General features: G+C 48.0%; 1 protein-coding gene across 2 annotated transcripts in view; it reads right to left on the reverse strand.

Annotated features, from left to right (window-relative positions):
* The window catches only part of RASGEF1A (RasGEF domain family member 1A), a 313,626-nt gene that overhangs the window by 82,001 nt on the left and 211,247 nt on the right, over window positions 1-20,378 (reverse strand). Inside the window, exon 1 of one of the 2 annotated variants that reach the window (XM_048506142.1) lies at window positions 5,805-5,958. The exons of the other annotated variant lie outside the window; for it this stretch is intronic. Within the exon in view, the coding sequence (XP_048362099.1) occupies window positions 5,805-5,831 (27 nt within the window). The 5' untranslated portion in view covers window positions 5,832-5,958. Of the gene's footprint in view, window positions 1-5,804; window positions 5,959-20,378 lie in introns of those variants that run through there. 2 annotated transcript variants of the gene reach the window in all.

Consider the following 20,378-nt stretch of genomic DNA (forward strand, 5'->3'; position numbering starts at 1 on the left):
GACTGAGGGATCCCTCAGTTTGCAAGACCCAACCAAGGCTGTCAACCACAGGTCATTTTGCAAGTCATTCATTCGTAGGGTCACCACAGGTCAGAAGCAACGTGACAGCACTTAATACACACCCAACCTGGGACCATCAGCACATGCCTTGACAGCAAATTCCACAGTTCGGTCACTTGTTGCGCCCTTCTCAACGGCTCCTCCCCCCACCCCCCGCAACAATATCTTGGGTGGCTCATATTGGGACAGTTGAGGATTGGATCCAGCCCCCCCCCCCCCATTTCGAGCGGCACTTCAAAGAGCAATATATTGGGAGCCAGTTCTGTCTCTTCCCTGCTCTCCTGCCAACTGCAGCGTGACTATATACAACAGGAGCTGAATGTTAAGTTCCCTTTTAAGGAAAGCCCTTACTAAACATCCTCCCCGTTTACCAAGACATTTGGGAAGCTGGTCCGAATTGCCTCCACCAAACCCCTTCGGACCGGTCCTTTCTTTTCCTCTTCTTTTTTTTTAAAAAAATTGTTCTTACCAGATCCTCAGGCTGGAGAGAATCCTGCCCCAGCTGTTTACAAGTTAGGCTGTGGAATGTCCTTAATAGTAAACAGCAGAATTCCTCCCACCAGAGCCACTGTTTGTCGCTCTTAAATGTTTTGAAGTGACTCACTGGGAGAAGATACAAAATGTACAGCCCGTAATTGGCGTGTAATTGAGAAATGAGACACGGGGCGGCCGAGGCGCAAACAAAAAACAAAATAGTGTTCTCTTTTGGGATGTTCAATGGAATTTCACCCATGCGGTCGCAAGGTATCGTTTTGGGAACGCGCAACCGCTTGATAAATGGGCCGTGCCTCCGGCAAGACAGCCCGGCTCTGTTTGTTACGCTTCTCTGTTTCTTCCTTTTAAGGTGGATGTCGTGGTTTTTAAGGAGCCGCTAATGGACAGCCCATACCACCCGGGCGCTCCTCTAGATGCATTACCCAGATTCCTGAAAGCGGGAAGAGGGGGGGGGGGAGCAGTTTCTCTTATTCTCCCCTGCATTAGAATTTGGTGTCACTGTTTGAAACAGGTTTAGGACCAATGAAAGGGAGTATTACTCCACACAATGAGTAGTTTAAATGCATGGAATTCCCTGCCACTTGATACGGGGAGGACCAGTCACTGAGATGATTTTTCTAAACAGGAAAAAGGGAAATGAAAAGCTGGACAGTGTAACCCCTATGATTAGAAGTGGCATACCTCCGTATCCCCCATACTAGGGCCTGTAAGTTTTGTGACTTCCCCCAAGAGCAACTGGCGGGAAACTGCTCGACTAGAAGAGGTTTGGTTTGGATCCAACAGAGCAGTAAAGCATGCTGCCAAGTCGCCACTGACTCAAAACAACCCCCGTGGGGTTTTCCACGAAAGAGAACAGAAGAGACGATCAGCCACTGCCTTCTTCTGTCTATCAACCCCTCTCTTCCTTGGTGGTCTCACATCCAAGTACGAAGCAAGGCCAACTATGGGATATTGTGTGGTTTCTGGGCTGTACGGTGGTGTTCTAGTAGCATTTTCTCCTGAGGTTTCGCCTGCATCTGTGGCCTTGCATTGTCAAAGGCTTTTCACGGCTGGACTCACTGGGGTGTTGTGTGGTTTCCGGGCTGTATGGCCGTGTTCTAGTAGTAAGCAGCAGTGGCGTAGGAGGTTAAGAGCTCGTGTATCTAATCTGGAGGAACCGGGTTTGATTCCCAGCTCTGCCGCCTGAAGCTGTGGAGGCTTATCTGGGGAATTCAGATTAGCCTGTGCACTCCCACACATGCCAGCTGGGTGACCTTGGGCTAGGCACAGCTTCTCGGAGCTCTCTCAGCCCCACCTACCTCACAGGGTGTTTGTTGTGAGGGGGGAAGGGCAAGGAGATTGTAAGCCCCTTTGAGTCTCCTGCAGGAGAGAAAGGGGGATATAAATCCAAAATTCCTCCTCCTCCTCCTCCTCTTATTATTATTATTATTATTATTATTATTATTATTATTATTATTATTATTATTATTATTATTATTATTATTATTATTATTATTATTATTACATGGCCATACAGCCCAGAAACCACACAACACCCCAGTGATTCCAGCCGTGAAAAGCCTTTGACAATACAAGGCCAACTCTGCTCAGCTTTCCAGCTCTGATGGTAGTGAACTATTCAAGCTGCTCATGCATTAAGAACCATCAAGATGCCACTGACTTACTGCGACCCTTCTAGGGGGTTTTCAAAGCAAGAGAGGAAGCAACCTTCCTTGGGGGTGTCCCGTCTAAGTAGCGACCATGCTGAGTTTCCCAGCTTTGAGGAGATCAGATCAGACTGGGCTATTGGGCTGCTAGAGCAGTAGCTATGCTCCTGCAATTCATTTCGAGCCACTCTCTTCACTTTTTATTTTTTTTACGGACAGAAACGTCGGGGAAAATGCTGATCCCTGTTGTCCCTGAAAATCAGGACAGAAGGATGAGTGGATAGCTACAAAGTCTGAGTGACCTACTACACAGGCTGCTGACTTCTGATATTATGGGAACAAAATATTCCTGCCGTCGCATGAGTCAGTGTGAATTGTCCAAACAGCCGCCCTGTTTCCTGAGTCTGCACTTTGCAACCAAGATAAACCATGTGGAATCAGGGTTTTTTTTCACCACTAGGAACTCGGTGGCGAGGCAAGCGATTTTTTTCCCCTTTATCAGAGTCTGTCAGATCTTGCCTTGACCAGGAAAAAAAAAAACCCCAATCCCAATAAAATGACCAATGAGAAGACTGACAGGCCTCAAAGTCAGAACCACTGAACTGCTGCAATCGAATACCTGCGGGTTTCCCTCGAATGTATCTTTTCAGCTTCCCGTATTTATTTCTGTCTCTCCTTTCCCCAAGCAGCATGGGAAAGGGTCTACGGCACAGGTGTCAAGCTCGCGGCCCTCCAGATGTTACGGACTACAGTTCCCATCATCCCCTGCCAGCATCATGCTGGCAGGGGATGATGGGAACTGTAGTCCATAACATCTGGAGGGCCGCGAGTCTGACACCTATGGCGGGGTTATCCAATGTTCCTCTTGCTGCAATCTTCACCACCAACAGTCACTTACAGCTGCCCTATCAGCTTTGTAGCCTGATGAGGATTTGAACATGAATATTTCCCGTTGCACATTAAATCCACTCCCCCAAGAAGAAGAAGAAGAGGAGGAGGAGGAGGAGTTTGGATTTATATCCCCCCTTTCTCTCCTGCAGGAGACTCAAAGGGGCTGACAATCTCCTTGCCCTTCCCCCCTCACAACAAACACCCTGTGAGGTAGGTGGGGCTGAGAGAGCTCCGAGAAGCTGTGACTAGCCCAAGTCACCCAGCTGGCGTGTGTGGGAGTGTACAGGCTAATCTGAATTCCCCAGAGAAGCCTCCACAGCTCAAGCGGCAGAGCTGGGAATCAAACCCGGTTCCTCCAGATTAGATACACGGGCTCTTAACCTCCTACGCCACTGCTGCTCCTGGAACTTTACAGAGTGGCATAAGCAAAAACAGAGAGGCATTTCCCTGCCCTTCAAAAGTTGCTGTCTGAAGTCATTTCAAGAGTGGCTAGGAGGGCACAGACCTTTCACGAGATGTTCCAGTTCCTTGTTTATGCTAGATATTATTGGGGAGAAAGGAGAATGTGACACATGACGTGGCGTGACAATGTACTGTTTGGCAGCTTTCAGAGCTCGAATCAACTACCTGTTGTGGGTTTTCCGGGCTACGTGGCCGTGGCCTGATCGTTTTTGATACTAACGTTTCACCCGCATCTATGGCTGACATCTTCAGAGGCGTACCACAGAGAAAACGCGACTTACTGTCATGTGCCTCTGAAGTTGCCGGCCATTGATGTAGGCAAAACGTTAGGAGCAAAAACGACCAGACCGCAGCCACGCAGCCCAGAAAACTCGCAACAGCCAGCTGACATAACTGGCTCGTTCTGACGGCTGGGAAGCAGAGAAATGGCACAATTTCTGTGACCGCTCTTCATGCGCTATGTTTGGAAGTTACTGGGGGAGGGGAGAGAAACCTAAAATAAAGGCCCCCCCTCTGTGTCTCTTGCCCAAATCTCTCTCTCTCATTCTCTTGTTATGTTATTAAATGCAGTCAAGTGGCTTTTGACCCCTGGTGACAAGATGAACCCGTGCCCTCTAAACTGCCTTACAGCAAACAGCGTAGCTCCAGCCTTGCAAACTGAAGGCCACGACTTCCTTTAGAGCAGTGGTGGCGAACCTATGGCACGCGTGCCAGAGGTGGCACTCGGAGCTCTCTCCATGGGCACGCGCGCACAGAGTTCATCATGTAGGGGGAGTGGAAAATCACCCCCCCCACACACACACACACACATCCAGGCTGGCCTTGCTTCTGAGTAAACCCTCCTAGGGTCGTGATTCACCCGTTCAAAGCGTTGCACGGTTGCTTCACCAAGCTTACTCCTGAGTAATGCACGCCTTGGAGCAAACTGTTTTTTTCTAAACTAAAACCTCGGCATTCAGGTTAAATTGCCATGTTGGCGCGTTGCGATAAAGAAGTGGGTTTTGGGTTGCAATTTGGGCACTCGCTCTCAAAAAGGTTCGCCATCACTGCTTTAGAGGGTCAATCCATCTCATGCCGGCTCTTCCTCTTCTCCTGCCGCCTCCCACTTTTCCTAGCATTGTTGTCTTTTCTTGCGATTCTTGCTTTGCCCTTGCCTGTCAAGGAAATCACCGCCCGCTGTCCCAAGTCGAAGCTACAAGCCTCAGTGGCTTATTTTGCCTGTCTCCTAGCAGACGCCGGAACACCGCAAAAGAAATACAAGGGGCTGGTACCTGATTTCGAGATGAAACTTTCTAGCAGTCTGGGGCACGGGTACCCTCCGGAAGCTGATCCCACGCATGATAAAGGCCAGAACCCTCCACCCCAAAAACTGTAACGAGGAATCACTTCTGACAGAATCCCATGAAGAAAACACTCTGCCAGGTTGCCATGCCAAAGCCACGGCTTCTGCACAACCCAGAGCAACTGCAAACGCTGACGGCAGCCCGGGTCTGTCATTCGCACTGGATTAAATACAGCCGTACGCCAGGAAGGAGAAAAAGAAAGAGGAGGAGGAGAAGGAGGAGAAAAAGAAGAAGAGGAAGGAGAAGAAAAAAGAAAAAGAAGAAAAAAGAAAAAAGAAAAAGAAGAGCAGAGGAAGGAGAACAAAAAAGAAAAAGGAGAACAAAAAAGAAAAAGAAGAGCAGAGGGAGGAGAAAAACAAAAAGGAGAAGGGAAAAGATTAAAATGCCAGCGCGGGAGGAATATTATCAGGCAGCGAAGGGGCAATGTCACTTGGCATTCACCCCCTCTGCCTTCTGCTAGCATCATAACCCAAACTCGCCAGTGCCTCTCAGATGATGAAATGTTTACATGCAAGTCGAAGGGTTGGTTGCTTGTACACCATATGGACTTGGCTACCGCCACCAGCCACAACAGATCCGACACCCCAGGTGACAAAGGACGCGTGACAGTTAAACAGAAACCATGCCAATCAGATACACCGCATTTAAAAAAAAAAATCCCAAATCCAAATCATCTCCATTGCATTGAAAAGAAATCCCAAATCCACATGATCTCCACTGCACTAAATAGATCTCCAAAGAGTTCGCACAGGCACTGACAGATCCACTCCATGCATGTCCCGTAGCGGGCAGGGAGTTTCCAAAGTCTTCCCTGGCGAGGCACGGCTCTCCCCAGCAGAGAAGCGGCGCCCGGAGCCGAGGCGGCCAGTTGGCCAGGTTTCCCCGCCGCGATCCCCAAGCCCCTTACCCTCATGGTTTGCTGGAGGATGTACATGAAGCCGGGGCAGGCGGTCCTTCCTAGCCGGGCATCGCCGCCGCGGCTCCTCTTCCCGCCGCCGCCGCCGCCGCCGCCGATCTAAACAAACAACTCCGGCAGCAGAGAGAGAAAAAACCCCGCAGGCTTTCCCAGACCGGCTGTGACGTCACGCGCTGGCCCGGCCGCCGATTGGCTGGCGGGAAGCGGGTCTGGGTTTCAAAAGGAGCCTGGCTGAAGTTGGATCGCGGCGGCCTTTTGTTGCGCGCGCGGCGGGGGCGGCTTGGCCGGGGGCGGGGCTTGGCCGGGGTGGGGGGGGGGCGGGCACCGCGTGCTCGCGGGCACCGGTAGGAGATGCTGGGAGCAATGGGCTCTCTCCCATCCGTCCTGCATCTTTTTCCATTCATCCAAGCAGAGATGGCTCATTCTTTAACATTATCTGGAAAGGGGGTCCAACTCTGCCCCCCCCAGATGTTCCTGGCAGTGGCCGATGGGAACCGTAGTCCAGGGACATCTGGGGGGCAGAGTTGGACCCCCTTTGATCCAGGGTTTTGGGCACCTCTGATCTAGGGGTTCCCCCCCTCTCTTTCAAGAGAACTGATGGGAATTGTAGTCCAGGAACATCTGGAGGGCCAGAGTTGACTCCCTCTGTTCCAGGGTTTGGGGCACCTCTGATCTAGGGGTTCCCCCCTCTCTTTCAAGAGAACTGATGGGAATTGTAGTCCAGGAACATCTGGAGGGCCAGAGTTGACTCCCTCTGTTCCAGGGGTTTGGGCACCTCTGATCTAGGGGTTTCTTTCAAGAGAACTGATGGGAATTGTAGTCCAGGAACATCTGGAGGGCCAGAGTTGACTCCCTCTGTTCCAGGGGTTTGGGCACCTCTGATCTAGGGGTTTCTTTCAAGAGAGCAGATTGTGCCAGGAGCGTGCTGGGTATTTATTCATTTATTTAGACTTTAAAAAAATATTTATAAAAATGTATACCCACGTCTCAAGGTAGCTCGCACAGGTGAAAAGCAATTAAAAAACACCCCAATAAAAGATCACAAATAAAATATAACAAATAACCCCCACCCCCTTCTTCCATAATAAAAAGAACAAACAAGCAAGAGGCATCTTTTCAGTGGTGCGGAACCGACCCGTTGCTCCAGACCAGGGGTAGGGAACCTGCGGCTCGAGAGCCGCATGCGGCTCTTCTGCCCTTGCATTGCGGCTCCACGAGCCGAGCCACCAGCCCCATCCTTGCCCACCCTGCAGGCAGCAGGGCAAGCGGACACCATTCAATTCGCTCCGTGGTCGGCTGGGCCGCTGCCAGAAGTTTCCTCTCACCGGCCTCTGTTCGAAAGGTGCAGGTGCTTCTCCCGGTGGCTGGTGAGGCCGCAGCCACCGGCTATATCTCTTGCTCCGCCCTGCAGGCAGCAGGGTGCAGGTGCACCAATTGCCCAGTCCTCTCGCCTGCCTGCTGTTGAGCGGGCGACATGCGGAGCCGCTGGTTCTTTATTCTCTTGCCCGCCTCTGCAGGTAGCAGGGCGGACGCATCCATGCGCTTCTCAGAATGAGCAGGTAAAAAAACCCAATATATACAGTGTTATCTTTATTTTAAATGTCAAAAATAATTTGCGGCTCCAAGTGTTTTCTTTTCCCGTGGAAAACGGGTCCAAATGGTGATGTATTTATACACTTCCATCAGGGCTCATGGTGTGTTAAGCTTCAGGAAGCAAAAACTGGACAGGCCCTAGCCTCCAAAATGCTTTTATATGAAGCAGTGCCAATTCTAATGCTTTGAAATGGGCTCCCCGGAAAACTCACTTTTCTATCTTAAACTTTCCAGTTCAGCTCCTATTCCTTGCAGTGGACATTTGCAGTAGACTTTTTTTTTCAGGGAAATGGGCCCAAAATGGTTTTTCACAAGAGCAATTTCTAGACATAATTATCTGTTTTTAATGTGCCCAGTTTCGGAAGGCAATTTACGATATCAGAGCACTTGATAAAACCACGAGGACGCTTCCTGCCAAAGAGAGATGATTAATTCTGCAAAATCGTAACAGCCAACGTAAAGCAAATTCAAAACCTAGCCATCAGCATAAACTGGAGATGTTTGGTACTTTATTTTTCCTTGGAAAAGTTTCCATTTTCTAAAGATGTTTCTTAGAATTAATTGAGCGCTAGTAGAAATGCAATGTTAGGCATGCGTGGCTGTTTCAGACTCACAACTAATTTTTTTTTTAGATGATATACCCTTAAAATTGTGGGTAATATATGGGAGCAATCCTCAACTGATGTGCTCATTTACTGCCCAGAAAGTTTTTTTTTAGAAAGCCTGTGTGGAGTAGTAGTCAAGAGCAATGGATTCGGATGTGGAGAAATGGGTTTGATTCCCCGCTCCTCCACACGAGCGGCTGACTCTTATCTGGTGAACTGGATTTGTTTCCCTGCTCCTTTGAGCCAGTCGCGGTCCTCTCCAAACTTGGTCAGCCCCACCTACCTCACAAGGTGTCTGTTGTGGGGAGAGGAAGGAAAAGGAATTTGTAAGCCGCCTTGAGTCTCCTTGCAGAAGAGAAAGACAGAGTATAAATCCAAACTCCTCTTCTACATTTGCAGACTGTGTTTTGCTGGTTTGTGAACTAGAGGCAGGGGAATCGAACCAAAACTGCCCATAATGATCTCAATAAAAATCAAGTTATGAGGTTGCCTGGTTGGTGATTACAGTATCCTTTCCATCATATGGGAGGAGATAGAAGCCCTTTCCGCGATCGGGTTACAACATACAGCTTCTGGGGACAAAGCAAAAACGCCCGGTTCCCAGGGAGTTGTTCCAGCATAAAGGGCTTTAGCTGCTCCCCAGCCGGGCGCCGTGGAAGCCATTTTCCCACCTTGCTCCCCGAGCGAGGTTTTTGGGAAACGGCTGCTTCCAGCCACTGCCCTCCCCCCTTTGCCCGGACGATCACCTTACCTTTCATGCGGTATCACCGCGCTGGCCGCTTCGAGGTTTGGGGACATCGCTCTCCGTTCATGCGCACTCGAGCCGGGTCGCGACAGTGGCGGGCATGTCCCCTGGCCTCGCCGACGCACCGGATAGTTGCAGAGAAGGTAGGTCGATCGGGTGGCGGCACTCAGCAGCGCCATCTTCCCTTTTGTTACCGGAACCATTCGTGTGAACGGTCCCGGGGGGATTGGGTCGGCGTCACGCCGACCCAACCCCCAGCGTGGCTGTGCGGAAATGGCCATAGTTTCAACAGCTTTGAGTTTGGGTTTCGATTTGACCTGTTTCATTTTGGATTTTTTTGTTTTGCCTTTTTTGCCACTGACGACTTGGTAGGATTCTGAAGGCAAGAGAGATGTAGAGATGGTTTGCCATTGCTTGCCTTTGCATAGTGACTGTGGACTTCCTGGATAGTCTCCCATCCACACACCAACTAGGGCCAACTCTGCTTGGCTTCCAAAATCTGAAGAGATCACTCTAGCTTGGGCTATCCACATTAGGGCCAACTTTATATGGAACTGGCCAGTAGCACAAGAGAGTCCCAGTGAATTCCATAGAAGAGACATGAATTATGTTGAAATACAGCATTGGAGAACATGTACCTAGTCTAGCATGCAAAGTTCTTCAAGTCAAAATGAACGCGTGTCAAGTATCTGGTTTTATTTTTGACATTTAAACACTGCAAGAGAAGTCTGTGCCGTTTTGTCTGTAAAGTTTTATACAAAGTTATGACAGTAAAAAAGCATTTCCACAATGCTTTAAAGTGGGTTGAATGTTACCTTTAAGCCATCTCCACCCCTCCCACATTCCCATCAAATATTTTACGGATACCTTCCTAATGGGACATAAAATCAACATGAGTTTTTTTAATAAAAAATATTACAAGTTGAAATAGACACGCAAGATCAGTTCGTGCTTTGATTGGGCAACGTAGCATTTTCTAGAAGGTTCTCCAAATCTAAGTTTACCGGAAAATCCACACTGCTTTGGAAGAAATGCACCTAAAGCACGCGCCGGTACAAGTCAGTTCTTGAAAATTGGTATGGGATCTGTGACGCCGCACTTCAGACGAGAGGAAACGTTCAGAGCATCAAAGGCTTTTAGCTCTTAATGAATAGCTTTAACTTCTTGGATTGTTGTTGGCGATGCTTAGCATACATAATAGGGCATGTGTGGTTTACTCATTATAATCAAGGTAACCCTTTTACTAGCTTTGCAAGGAAGTCCACTATCGTGATCCTCAGAGAGTTGCCAATGTCCAGGAAAGGATGGAAACGGGTGGGTTCAGAATCTATATACCCCACTATGTGTAAGTCTAAGGTACCCATACTACTGTAAGTTGATGATATGGTGATATGAAACACTTCTTCACGCAACGTGTGATTGGTGTTTGGAATATGCTGCCACAGGAGGTGGTGATGGCCACTAACCTGGATAGCTTTAAAAGGGGCTTGGACAGATTTATGGAGGAGAAGTCGATTTATGGCTACCAATCTTGATCCTCTTTGATCTGAGATTGCAAATGCCATAACAGACCAGGTGCTCGGGAGCAACAGCCGCAGAAGGCCATTGCTCTCACATCCTGCATGTGAGCTCCCAAAGGCACCTGGTGGGCCACTGCGAGTAGCAGAGAGCTGGACTAGATGGACTTATGTTCTTATGTTCTTATGGTGCTGATTTCAAGATCCAAAATTGGTCTCAGAAGACTTCTTAAGACCCCAGGTCTGTACTGTAAGGAAGAGGGGTTAAGTTTAAATGGTTCCAAAAGTAAAGTAATAGTATTTAGGCAAAAGCCAAGGAAATCTGCTTGGCAGATCTTGGGCACTGCAACTGAGCAACGTAGCTTCCATAGGTATTTGGGAGTAACTTTCAGTGAAACACTTTCCTGGAAAGCTCACCTGGCCTCTGTTAGAGGTAAGGGCGGTGATCTCCCAGAATTACAACTGATCTGCAGGCTACAGAGATCAGTACTCCTGGAGACAATGGCTGCTTTGGAGAGTAGACTGTGTGGCAGTGTTTTCCAACCTTTTAAACGTTGCAGTACCCTTGACCTCGCTCTTCATATCTCAGGGTACCCTTAAAGTTCGTTTGTCTTTTGTTTTTTCATTTTTAGGGTTTTTCCTGTTTTTGGCCTGTAGGTGGGGGGAGTGGCAAGCAGGGGGAGGGGAGGGGAAGCCACGTTGACAGCCGTGTTGTTTGGTTGCCTATATTCGGCATGGATTGGGGGGATTTAAAGGGAGAGCTCCCTTTAAATCTACCCCCCCCAATCCACGCCAAATTTAGGCAAATAAAACAATGCTGTTTTTCAGTGTTGTTTAAAGGGAGCCCATGAGGCTTCCAACCCCCCCTTCAAAATCCATTTGATTCTGGTGTGGGGGAGCAGGCGGTAGCATTGTCATGGTACCCCTGGGGTGTGCTCATGGCACTCCAGGGTACCACGGAACCCTGGTTGGGAATCACTGCTCTATGCCATTGTACTCCGCTGAGGTCCCTCCCCCTTCCCCAAACTCCGCCTTTCCCAAGCTCCACCCCCAAATCTCTCAAATTTCCCAACATCAAGTTGGCAACCCTCCCTTATGCTGCTGACAGGGCTGAGCAGCCCTTGCAAGGACTGAAAGAGTTTGCCTCCATTAGCCATGAACGTTGCTATAAGAGAGTCGCATCCTTTCCCTCCCCTCAGAATAATAAACCACAGCATTGAGTCTCTAGTGTGAAAGGCTGACCCGGATAACCCAGATTAGCTCGATCTTTTCAGATCTTCGAAGCCAAGCAGGGTTGTCCGTTATCAGTATTTGAATGGGAGACCACCAACCATGGTTGCGATGAAGGGTCAGGCGATGGCAAATGATCTATGAACATCTCTTCACTTGAAAACCCCATGCCATTGCCTACAATTTGATGGCAAATAACAACAAGCAACAGCAATAATAATAAGAAAGACTATGGGCGTTTCCCCACACACCTCGATCCCCCCTATGCCACGCGCTGCTCTCAGTGCGTGGCATCCCTGGCGCGCGCCCGGGCGTCCACAGGACCTCGCGCTCTGCGCGGGGTCATCAAAAGGCGCCCTTTACACGAGCGCCAGGGATGCCGCGCGCTGAGGGGGCGCAACAGCAGCAGCGTTGGGGCGGCTGCGCTGTCACTGCCCCTGTCGTGGGGAGTGCCCCGGGACCCCGTGCTACTCTCCTCAAGTAGTGCGGGGCTTAAGGTAAGTGGGGAAAGGCCCTCCCCGCTCCCCACAACGCAATAGAGTGGTTCCCTTGGCTGCTGTTTATGGTCTCTTCCTGTAGTTTTTTTTTGTGTGTGTTTGGACCTAATATAAAAAAGGAAGATGTACTTGGAGTCAGTATAGGGTTGTGGACGGATAACGCTCCTAACTTTAATAGGAGCATTTTAAACACATTTTGATAATTGATGGCCAGAATGGTTGGTTGATAAGAAGTATATTGCTTTACTGAGGAGTGTTGGAGAGATGGGGAATTGAAATACATGGTAAAAGTAAACCTTTGAGTTGTTGTTTTAACTGGTATGTAACTGTAATTGTTGTTTAAGTTTTTAAAGTTTTAAGTTTTTAATGAATTAAGCTGCATTCTTGTATTTGAAATGTTTTGCTGATTGTTGTTTAAAGTGTAGAAGAGTTCTTTGTGAGCTCTCGAGCTTTTCAAGTGAGGCTGCCATAAACTTGGCAATAAATAAATAAATAAATACATAAATAAATAAATAAATAAATAAAAGAAGTGGAGCGTATGCCAAAGAACACCCCCTACGATTCTGTGCAAAACCTCTCTAATCTAGTCTAAACCCACTGAGAATGGGCGCTTTGCTTGGATTAATTTTGCAGAGGGTTGCACTGAAAGCCATCAACGGCAGAAACCTTTCTGACTTTCATTTTGAGACCTTCCCTTTTTTTGCTTGCACAAAGTGGAGAGGTTGTCAGGTGTCCAGAAGGGACAGCATGTGACGAGTGGAGTTGCTGGGCTGGTTTATTTGTTGGCAGGGAAACAAAAGTTTGTACTGTTTCTTCCCCTTATGCTGGTTTTTTTTTTTTTGCCGTGTAGTTCTCACAACCGTTTTGTCTTTTCTTCAACTAGCTCTAAGTGGCAAAATATGGGGGTTGCACCCTGCCCTTCGGTCCTCACGGTAACCCTGGAGAGCAGTCTCGATTGTGTGGCCAGCCCCCCAATCACACTGAATTTTGTTGCGGAGCTAGGTCTGTACCTGGCTTTCTCTAATCCAAAGTTACTAGTTACAGCTCCAAACCCTGTAATTTTATCTATATACATTTAGGTTTTGCCTTTTTTTTTTTTTTAAAGAAGCTATTATTGCTGATCTTTCCAGAAGGCAAAATAATGTTTTGGCCCAAAATTAGTAAAGCTGTAATTTTTGTACTGCTGGCTCTCTGCCCCTTGTCTTGTCACCCCGCTAACAAAATGGCCTTAAATTTATTTGTTGTTTCCTAATTCTTGCCTCATTGATCTGAACTAGTTCTTGCTAACATTTATTTGGAAGCAAGGCTGGCTTCAGTGGATCTTGGGTTTCAAAATAGAATTGCTAACTTGGCATTGGAAAATTGCTGGAGGTTTTGGGGTAGAAGAACCTGGTAAAATCAGGGTTTGGCCAGGGGTGGAACCTACTGTTTTCTCTGGGAGAGTTGGTCTCTGCTGTCTGTAGATCAGTTGTAATTAAGGGAAATTTCCATGTTGATTTGGAACCAAGACCTGCTGAAGTCAGTGAGATTTATTTCTGGATTAAACTCATTGGGTCAGGCTGCAATGACCAGCTATAGCTAAGATGGCGAAAAAGGAAACTGAATCCCTGATTTTAGCTGCCCAAGAGCAAGTCATTAGAACAAATTCGATCAAGGCCAAAATCGAGAAATCCTCAGATGATGCAAAATGCAGACTGTGCAAAGAAGCTGATGAAACTGTAGATCATGTCCTCTGCTTCTGCAAAAAGATTGCCCAGACTGAGTACAAACAGAGACACAACTCAGTGGCCAAGATGATCCACTGGAATTTATGAAAGAAGTACAACATAAGAACAGCTAAGAACTGGTAGGAACATTGTCCAGAGAAAGTAATGGAAAATGAGAAGGTCAAGATCCTGTGGGACTTTTGAATCCAAACGGACAAAGTGTTGAAACACAATACACCAGACATCACCGTGATCGAGGACAAGAAAGTGACCACTATCACTTCGCATATTAGCAGTCCTCGGAGACAGCAGAGGGCCATTGAAAAAGAAATAATTTTAGAAGTCATCACTAGATTACCGCGAGTTTTGAAAAATCGAAGCTTCAGTGTCTATGGCACAAAACCAGCTGAGGTCAGTCCCAGTGGTAATTCTGGCATACGCAATTTTACCATCCCAAAACACTAGGGCAGCACTTTGAAAACATCTTTGAATTGGATAAAATTAACATCCGGTCAAATTCAGAAGGCAGCCTGATCCGGCGACAAATACTACGCATATTATTGATAACTTCCTAGGCCTCTAGGTGAGGCTTGAACGGTGTTATGAGTTACCAAACACCCAGCTAAAGATCTGCAGCTGTGAAACTGCAATGATCCTCGCGACAAATACATATATCACAACTTCCTAGGCCTCTAGGTGAGGCTTGAATTGTTATGAAAGGCCAACACCCAGCTAAAGATCTGGCAGCTGTGAAATCTACAATAATAATAATAATAATAATAATAATAATAATAATAATAATAATAATAATAATAATAATAATAATGGATCCGCACGAATACTATGCTGATACATTACAACTTCCTAGGCCTCTGGGTGAGGCTCGAATTGTAATGGCCAACAACCAGCTAAAGATCTGGCAGCTGTGAAATCTATAATAATAATAATAATAATAATAATAATAATAATAATAATAATAATAATAATAATAATAATAATAATAATAATAATACAGCAGAGCTCCCTGGTTGAACTGAAAACCCCTATGCAGCCCGAGCTACACCACACTTTTAGGTAAATTACCCAGAGGCATAGGGGCATTCCTGGGTTGAAAGCCTTGTGAAAGTTGACTGAAGTCATCTCCACCCCAGAAAATGCCCCAGGAATGCTGGCACCCATGCCAACATGGGTTTCTGTGCTGGAGGGAATGCCATAGTTGCCAGGGTGGCAGCTTCCCCTGTTTGGGGCACCACAGAGCATTTCACGCGGTAGCTTCCTACTTTGCTGGACATGACATTTTGGCCCTACACCGTGCAAGTGTACATTTTCACGCGTATTGCACATACATTAGGAGCACTCTGTGTCAAGTGCCCTCCGGCCATCCTCCCACTGTCCGCCTCCCCATGAATTATACTCTCTGTGTCCATAACCCTTCAAACAGCAGACACTTTGCAAACAGACACGCAAGACAGAGATTACTCGGTGCATTTTTACCCTGTTTAGTTTTTGTTTCTTTCTGTAGGCTAAAAAAGGATTCGAGGAAAAAAGTGAACCCGGATAGTTTTAAGAATGGGATAAGAGGGTTGTGCTCCAGCCAACTGGCTTGAAGGCACGTACCTGAATTCTACAGGAGTCGAAGAAGTAATTACAAAAAAACATCAATTTACATTCTTTAAACCTAAGCAGCCGCCTTAATTACCGGGGGAGCCGCTCTGACATGTGACGCTGACATCCGTTTATTAAGTTCTTCTAGTAATTTTGGGGCACGTATGCCGGTAGACTCGTCTTGCAAGGCATGACAAGTTCATAAAATATTACACGAGCATGCTTTCAGAACTTTTTTTGGAAAGAAAATGGGCCGGGTAGATGAAAGGCCCGGAAGACGGGATAATAATATGTCATACGAAGCAAATTGCTTTCTTACATGTGTATGTTGAATGCGGTAGCTGCTTGCCTTTTTCCTCAAAGGAAGGGGCTGTGGCTCAGAGGTAGGTGTAGTGGCTAAGGGTGGTGGACTCTAATCTGAAACCAGCGTGGCGTAGTGGCTAAGAGTAATGGACTCTAATCCGGAGAACCAGGTTTGATTCCCGGCTTCTCCACATGTGCAATGGACTCTATTCTGGGGGAACCTCCACATGAGTGGCAGGTCCAATCTGGTGAACCAGGTTTGATTCCCGACTTCTCCACATGTGCAATGGACTCTATTCTGGGGGAACCTCCACTTGAGTGGCAGGTCCAATCTGGTGAACCAGGTTTGATTCCCGACTTCTCCACATGTGCAATGGACTCTATTCTGGGGGAACCTCCACTTGAGTGGCAGGTCCAATCTGGTGAACCAGGTTTGATTCCCGACTTCTCCACATGTGCAATGGACTCTATTCTGGGGGAACCTCCACATGAGTGGCAGGTCCAATCTGGTGAACCAGGTTTGATTCCCCACTCCTCCATCTGTGCATGGACTCTATTCCAGGGGAACCTCCACATGAGTGGCAGGTCCAATCTGGTGAACCAGGTTTGGTTCCCAACTTCTCCACATGTGCAATGGACTCTATTCTGGGGGAACCTCCACTTGAGTGGCAGGTCCAATCTGGTGAACCAGGTTTGATTCCCGACTTCTCCACATGTGCAATGGACTCTATTCTGGGGGAACCTCCACATGAGTGGCAGGTCCAATCTGGTGAAACAGATTTGTTTCCCCACTCCTTCACATTAAACCTGCTGGGTGACCTTGGATCCATCACAGTTTTTTCAGAACTTTCTCAGTCCCATTGACTTCACAAGGTGTTTTTTTTGGGGGGGGGGGGAAGGGAAGGACTTTGCAAGGCGCTTTGAGACTCCTTACAGTTGAGCAAAGCAGGGTACAAGTCCAAACTCCTCTTCTACTCTTTTAGGGCCTCTGCTATGAAGAAGAAGAAGAAGAAGAAGAAGAAGAAGAAGAAGAAGAAGAAGAAGAAGAAGAAGAAGAAGAAGAAGAAGAAGAAGAAGAAGAAGAAGAAGAAGAAGAAGAAGAAGAAGAAGAAGAAGAAGAAGAAGAAGAAGAAGAAGAAGAAGAAGAAGAAGAAGAAGAAGAAGGTGAAGGTGAAGGTGAAGGTGAAGGTGAAGGTGAAGGTGAAGGTGAAGGTGAAGAAGAGTTTGGATTTATATCCCCCCTTTCTCTCCTGCAGGAGACTCAAAGGGGCTTACAATCTCCTTGCCCTTCCCCCCTCACAACAAACACCCTGTGAGGTGGGGGGGGGGGGGCTGAGAGAGCTCCGAAAAGATGTGACTAGCCCAAGGTCACCCAGCTGGCGTGTGTGGGAGTGCACAGGCTAGTCTGAATTCCCCAGATAAGCCTCCACAGCTCAGGCGGCAGAGCAGGGAATCAAACCCTGTTCCTCCAGATTAGATACACGAGCTCTTAGCCTCCCACGCCACTGCTGCTCTTTGCATGCAGATAGTCCCAGATTCCATCCCAGGTATCTCCAATTAAATGGACCGGGCAGTAGGTGATGTCAAAGGGTTCAGAGGGAGACTCTCGACAGCCACTTCCCCTTTGAGCAGACCGTCCCGATCTTGACGGACCGAAGATCCGATGCAGTAGAAGACCTCTTCACTGCCGCTAACAGAAGGTGGAACATCTGAGGACGCCAGCCTATCGCTGAAGATCTTCGGGTTCTCTCTCTGGTCTGCACATCTTGAACGCTGTCACGTGCCTCGCTCAACTTGGGAGCGAAGTGATCAGAGAATAAAACAGTGGAGGAGGCGACATATTGCATTGTCTGCCCGGCTTATGCAACAGTCTGTACAGCCTGTCTATAAAGAGAGGTATTCTTGGAATGTTCACACTCAGCATACTTCAGGAACACGTGAGGCGAAGGTATCCTAAGGCTTGCCAGTTACACAGGGTGGGGTGTGGAGGTGTGGAGCAGAAACCTGTGGCTCATTTCAGTAATCTTAGGGACTGCGTTGAGAACCAAACGGGACGCAACTGTGGCTGTTGTTGTTTTATGGGGACTATGCTGCAGGCACAGGCCCATTCTGACAGTGGCGTACCTAGGCAAACTGGAGCCCTGGGCAAAACCTGAGTTTGATGCCCCCCCCCACCAACAACAGCAACAACCTTTATTAGGCATTGAAAGAAAGAAAGAAAGAAAGAAAGAAAGAAAGAAAGAAAGAAAGAAAGAAAGAAAGAAAGAAAGAAAGAAAGAAAGAAAGAAAGAAAGAAAACAAGCATTGGCAGGAAGGGAGTGGATTTTAAAAGAGAATCTGGGGAAATTTAGGGGGTGCCTGCTGTCAGGGGTGCAATTATTAAGATAGCAGCACCAAAATTTCAGAGTATCTTCACGAGCCCCTACTGATGATACCACCCATGTTTGGTGAAGGTTGGTTCAGGGGGTCCAAAGTTATGGACCCTCAAAGGTGTAGCCCCCATTAGCTCCCATTGGAAACAATGGGGGATGGGGACACTCCCTATGGGAGTCCATAACTTTGGACTCCCTAAACCAAACCTCACCAAACCTGGGTGATATCATCAGGATTGTCTCCTGAAAAATCCCTGAAATTTTGGTGCTGCTAGCCTAAAAATGCGCCCCCTGTAGGCCAAAAACAGAAAAAACACTGAAAATTCAAAAAAATCCCACCTGCATTATTGGTGCCCACCACAAGGTGGCGCCCTGGGCAACTGCCCACTTTGCCCAATGGGAGGAACGCCTCTGCATTCTGAGCAAGTCACTGAAAACGTTTTGAAAATGTATTGTCAAAGCTTTCATGGCAGGAATCACTGGGGTGTTGTGGGGTTTCCGGGCTGTATGGCCGTGTTCCAGTAGCATTTTATCCTGATGTTTCCTCTGAAGGTGCCAGCCACAGATGCAGGGGAAACATCAGGAGAAAATGCTACTGGAACACGGCCATACAGCCCGGAAATCCCACAACACCCCGTTTTGAAAACGTTTGCAAAAACATTTTCAATCCCCCTTCATTTCTTCACACTCACTGTCTCGAAACGATTCCTGGCCAACATTTTGTGGTCATTTCTTTAAAAAAAAAAAAAAAAAGATCTGCGGGCTTTGTGATGTGGTTCTCCAGGGGTTGTGTCTTCAGAGCAACAGAGACTCAACTCCCTAAAGCAAAATTTTAAAAAAACCTGACGAAAATAGAGTACGAGATGGCCCGTACTGCAAGGGCAGAAAATGGTGCTGAAAAGGAAGACCAGGAGGGGTGGGAAACATCTTATAGCAGGGGTGGGCAATTATTTTTTCCCTGGGGCCGCATAAGAAACAGAAAATATTGTGGAGGGCCGGCCGGGCCAAAAGGCTGAACTCAATTCTGCATAATAGCGGCTGATAAGTGACAGACAGGTGCACAGATCAACTTGGAATCAGTGGCCACAGTTCTGCATGCAACACTATTTGGCACAAAGAATCACAGGCTTAACCGACCTGCATAGTTGTCCACTGTGACAATCAAGCAAGTGGGGAGACTTAAGTCCCTTGACCTACTTTTTTCATCGACTGGTGCTTTTGAATGCCCCCGCGAGAAAGCCGCCGTTGCTATCTGGTTGCCGGCTACTGTGGGGCTTTCAAAAGGGCCTCGCTCCCCAGCAAGGCGGTGACGCTGCTTTTGAGGAGGCTTTGAAAGTTCTGCAGCAGCCGCAGCCACAAGGCAACCGGGCTCTGCAGGGCTCTCAAAGTTGAGGGGAACGTTTAGAAGCCACTTCACTGCGCCGAGGAGTGGCCTTTCTCAGAGGCCCTTTCCGGCGCAGTGGCAAGGTGAGGGGGGAAGGGGGAGGGTTAGCGGAAGAATGAGCAGCGCGGTTCTAAACAGGTTCTCTTAGGCCAGGGCCAGGTCTGTCATACGGGCCAGTCAGGGTCATCCGGCGGGCCGGTTGTGGCCCCCGGGCCGTATAATGCCCAGGTCTGTCTTAGAGAGATCACACAGCAAGTGAAAATGTTTCCAAGACATTTTCAGAAAAATAATCGCTAGGAAACAGGATGCAAATAGACTTTTGCAGCTGGAGAAATAATGTTTTGGGGTAAAAACATTGTGGTGCTCCATGGAGGAAAGGTTTTATGTGCCGCGTCAAAATGTTTTATTTAGGTTGTGCGGAATGGACCGTAGGGTTGCTGGCCTCCATGTGGGACCCAGATAGCTCCTGGAATTCCAGCTCATCTCCAGACAACAGAGGTCGTTTCCCCACTTACCTCGAACAAAGGTTGCTGCACGCTACTCCCAGCGCGCATCATTTCTGGCACGCTCCCGGGCTTCCCCAGAGCGCGGGGTCATCAAAAGGCTTTCGAGGAGCACCAGGAATGACGTGCGCTGAGGGGGCGCGACAGCGGCAGCATTGGTTGCTGCCCCTGTAGTGGGGAGTGCCAGGGGACCCTGCGCTACTTGGGGAGAGTAGTGCGCAGCAGCAGGTAAGTGGGGAAACGACCAAAGCTAACTTCCTCTGGCTGCTTTGGAGGGCAGATTCTATGGCATTAATATGCCAGTGTGGTTTTGGGAGTGTTCGGCAGTTTCTGCCATAGTTTAATCTAGAAATAAATGACAGTGCCGAAGATGATGATATTGATGATTATGACGATTCTGGGGTTCGGTTTTGTTCTTTGCTTCAGCTGTTGTCTCAAATCAGATTCATAATCAGAGATTTTGTGATGGCACCGAAGTGACACAACCCTGAACTGTGAAGTGGTT

Source organism: Sphaerodactylus townsendi, linkage group LG08 (genome assembly GCF_021028975.2).
Source record: "Sphaerodactylus townsendi isolate TG3544 linkage group LG08, MPM_Stown_v2.3, whole genome shotgun sequence".
NCBI lineage: Eukaryota > Metazoa > Chordata > Lepidosauria > Squamata > Sphaerodactylidae > Sphaerodactylus > Sphaerodactylus townsendi.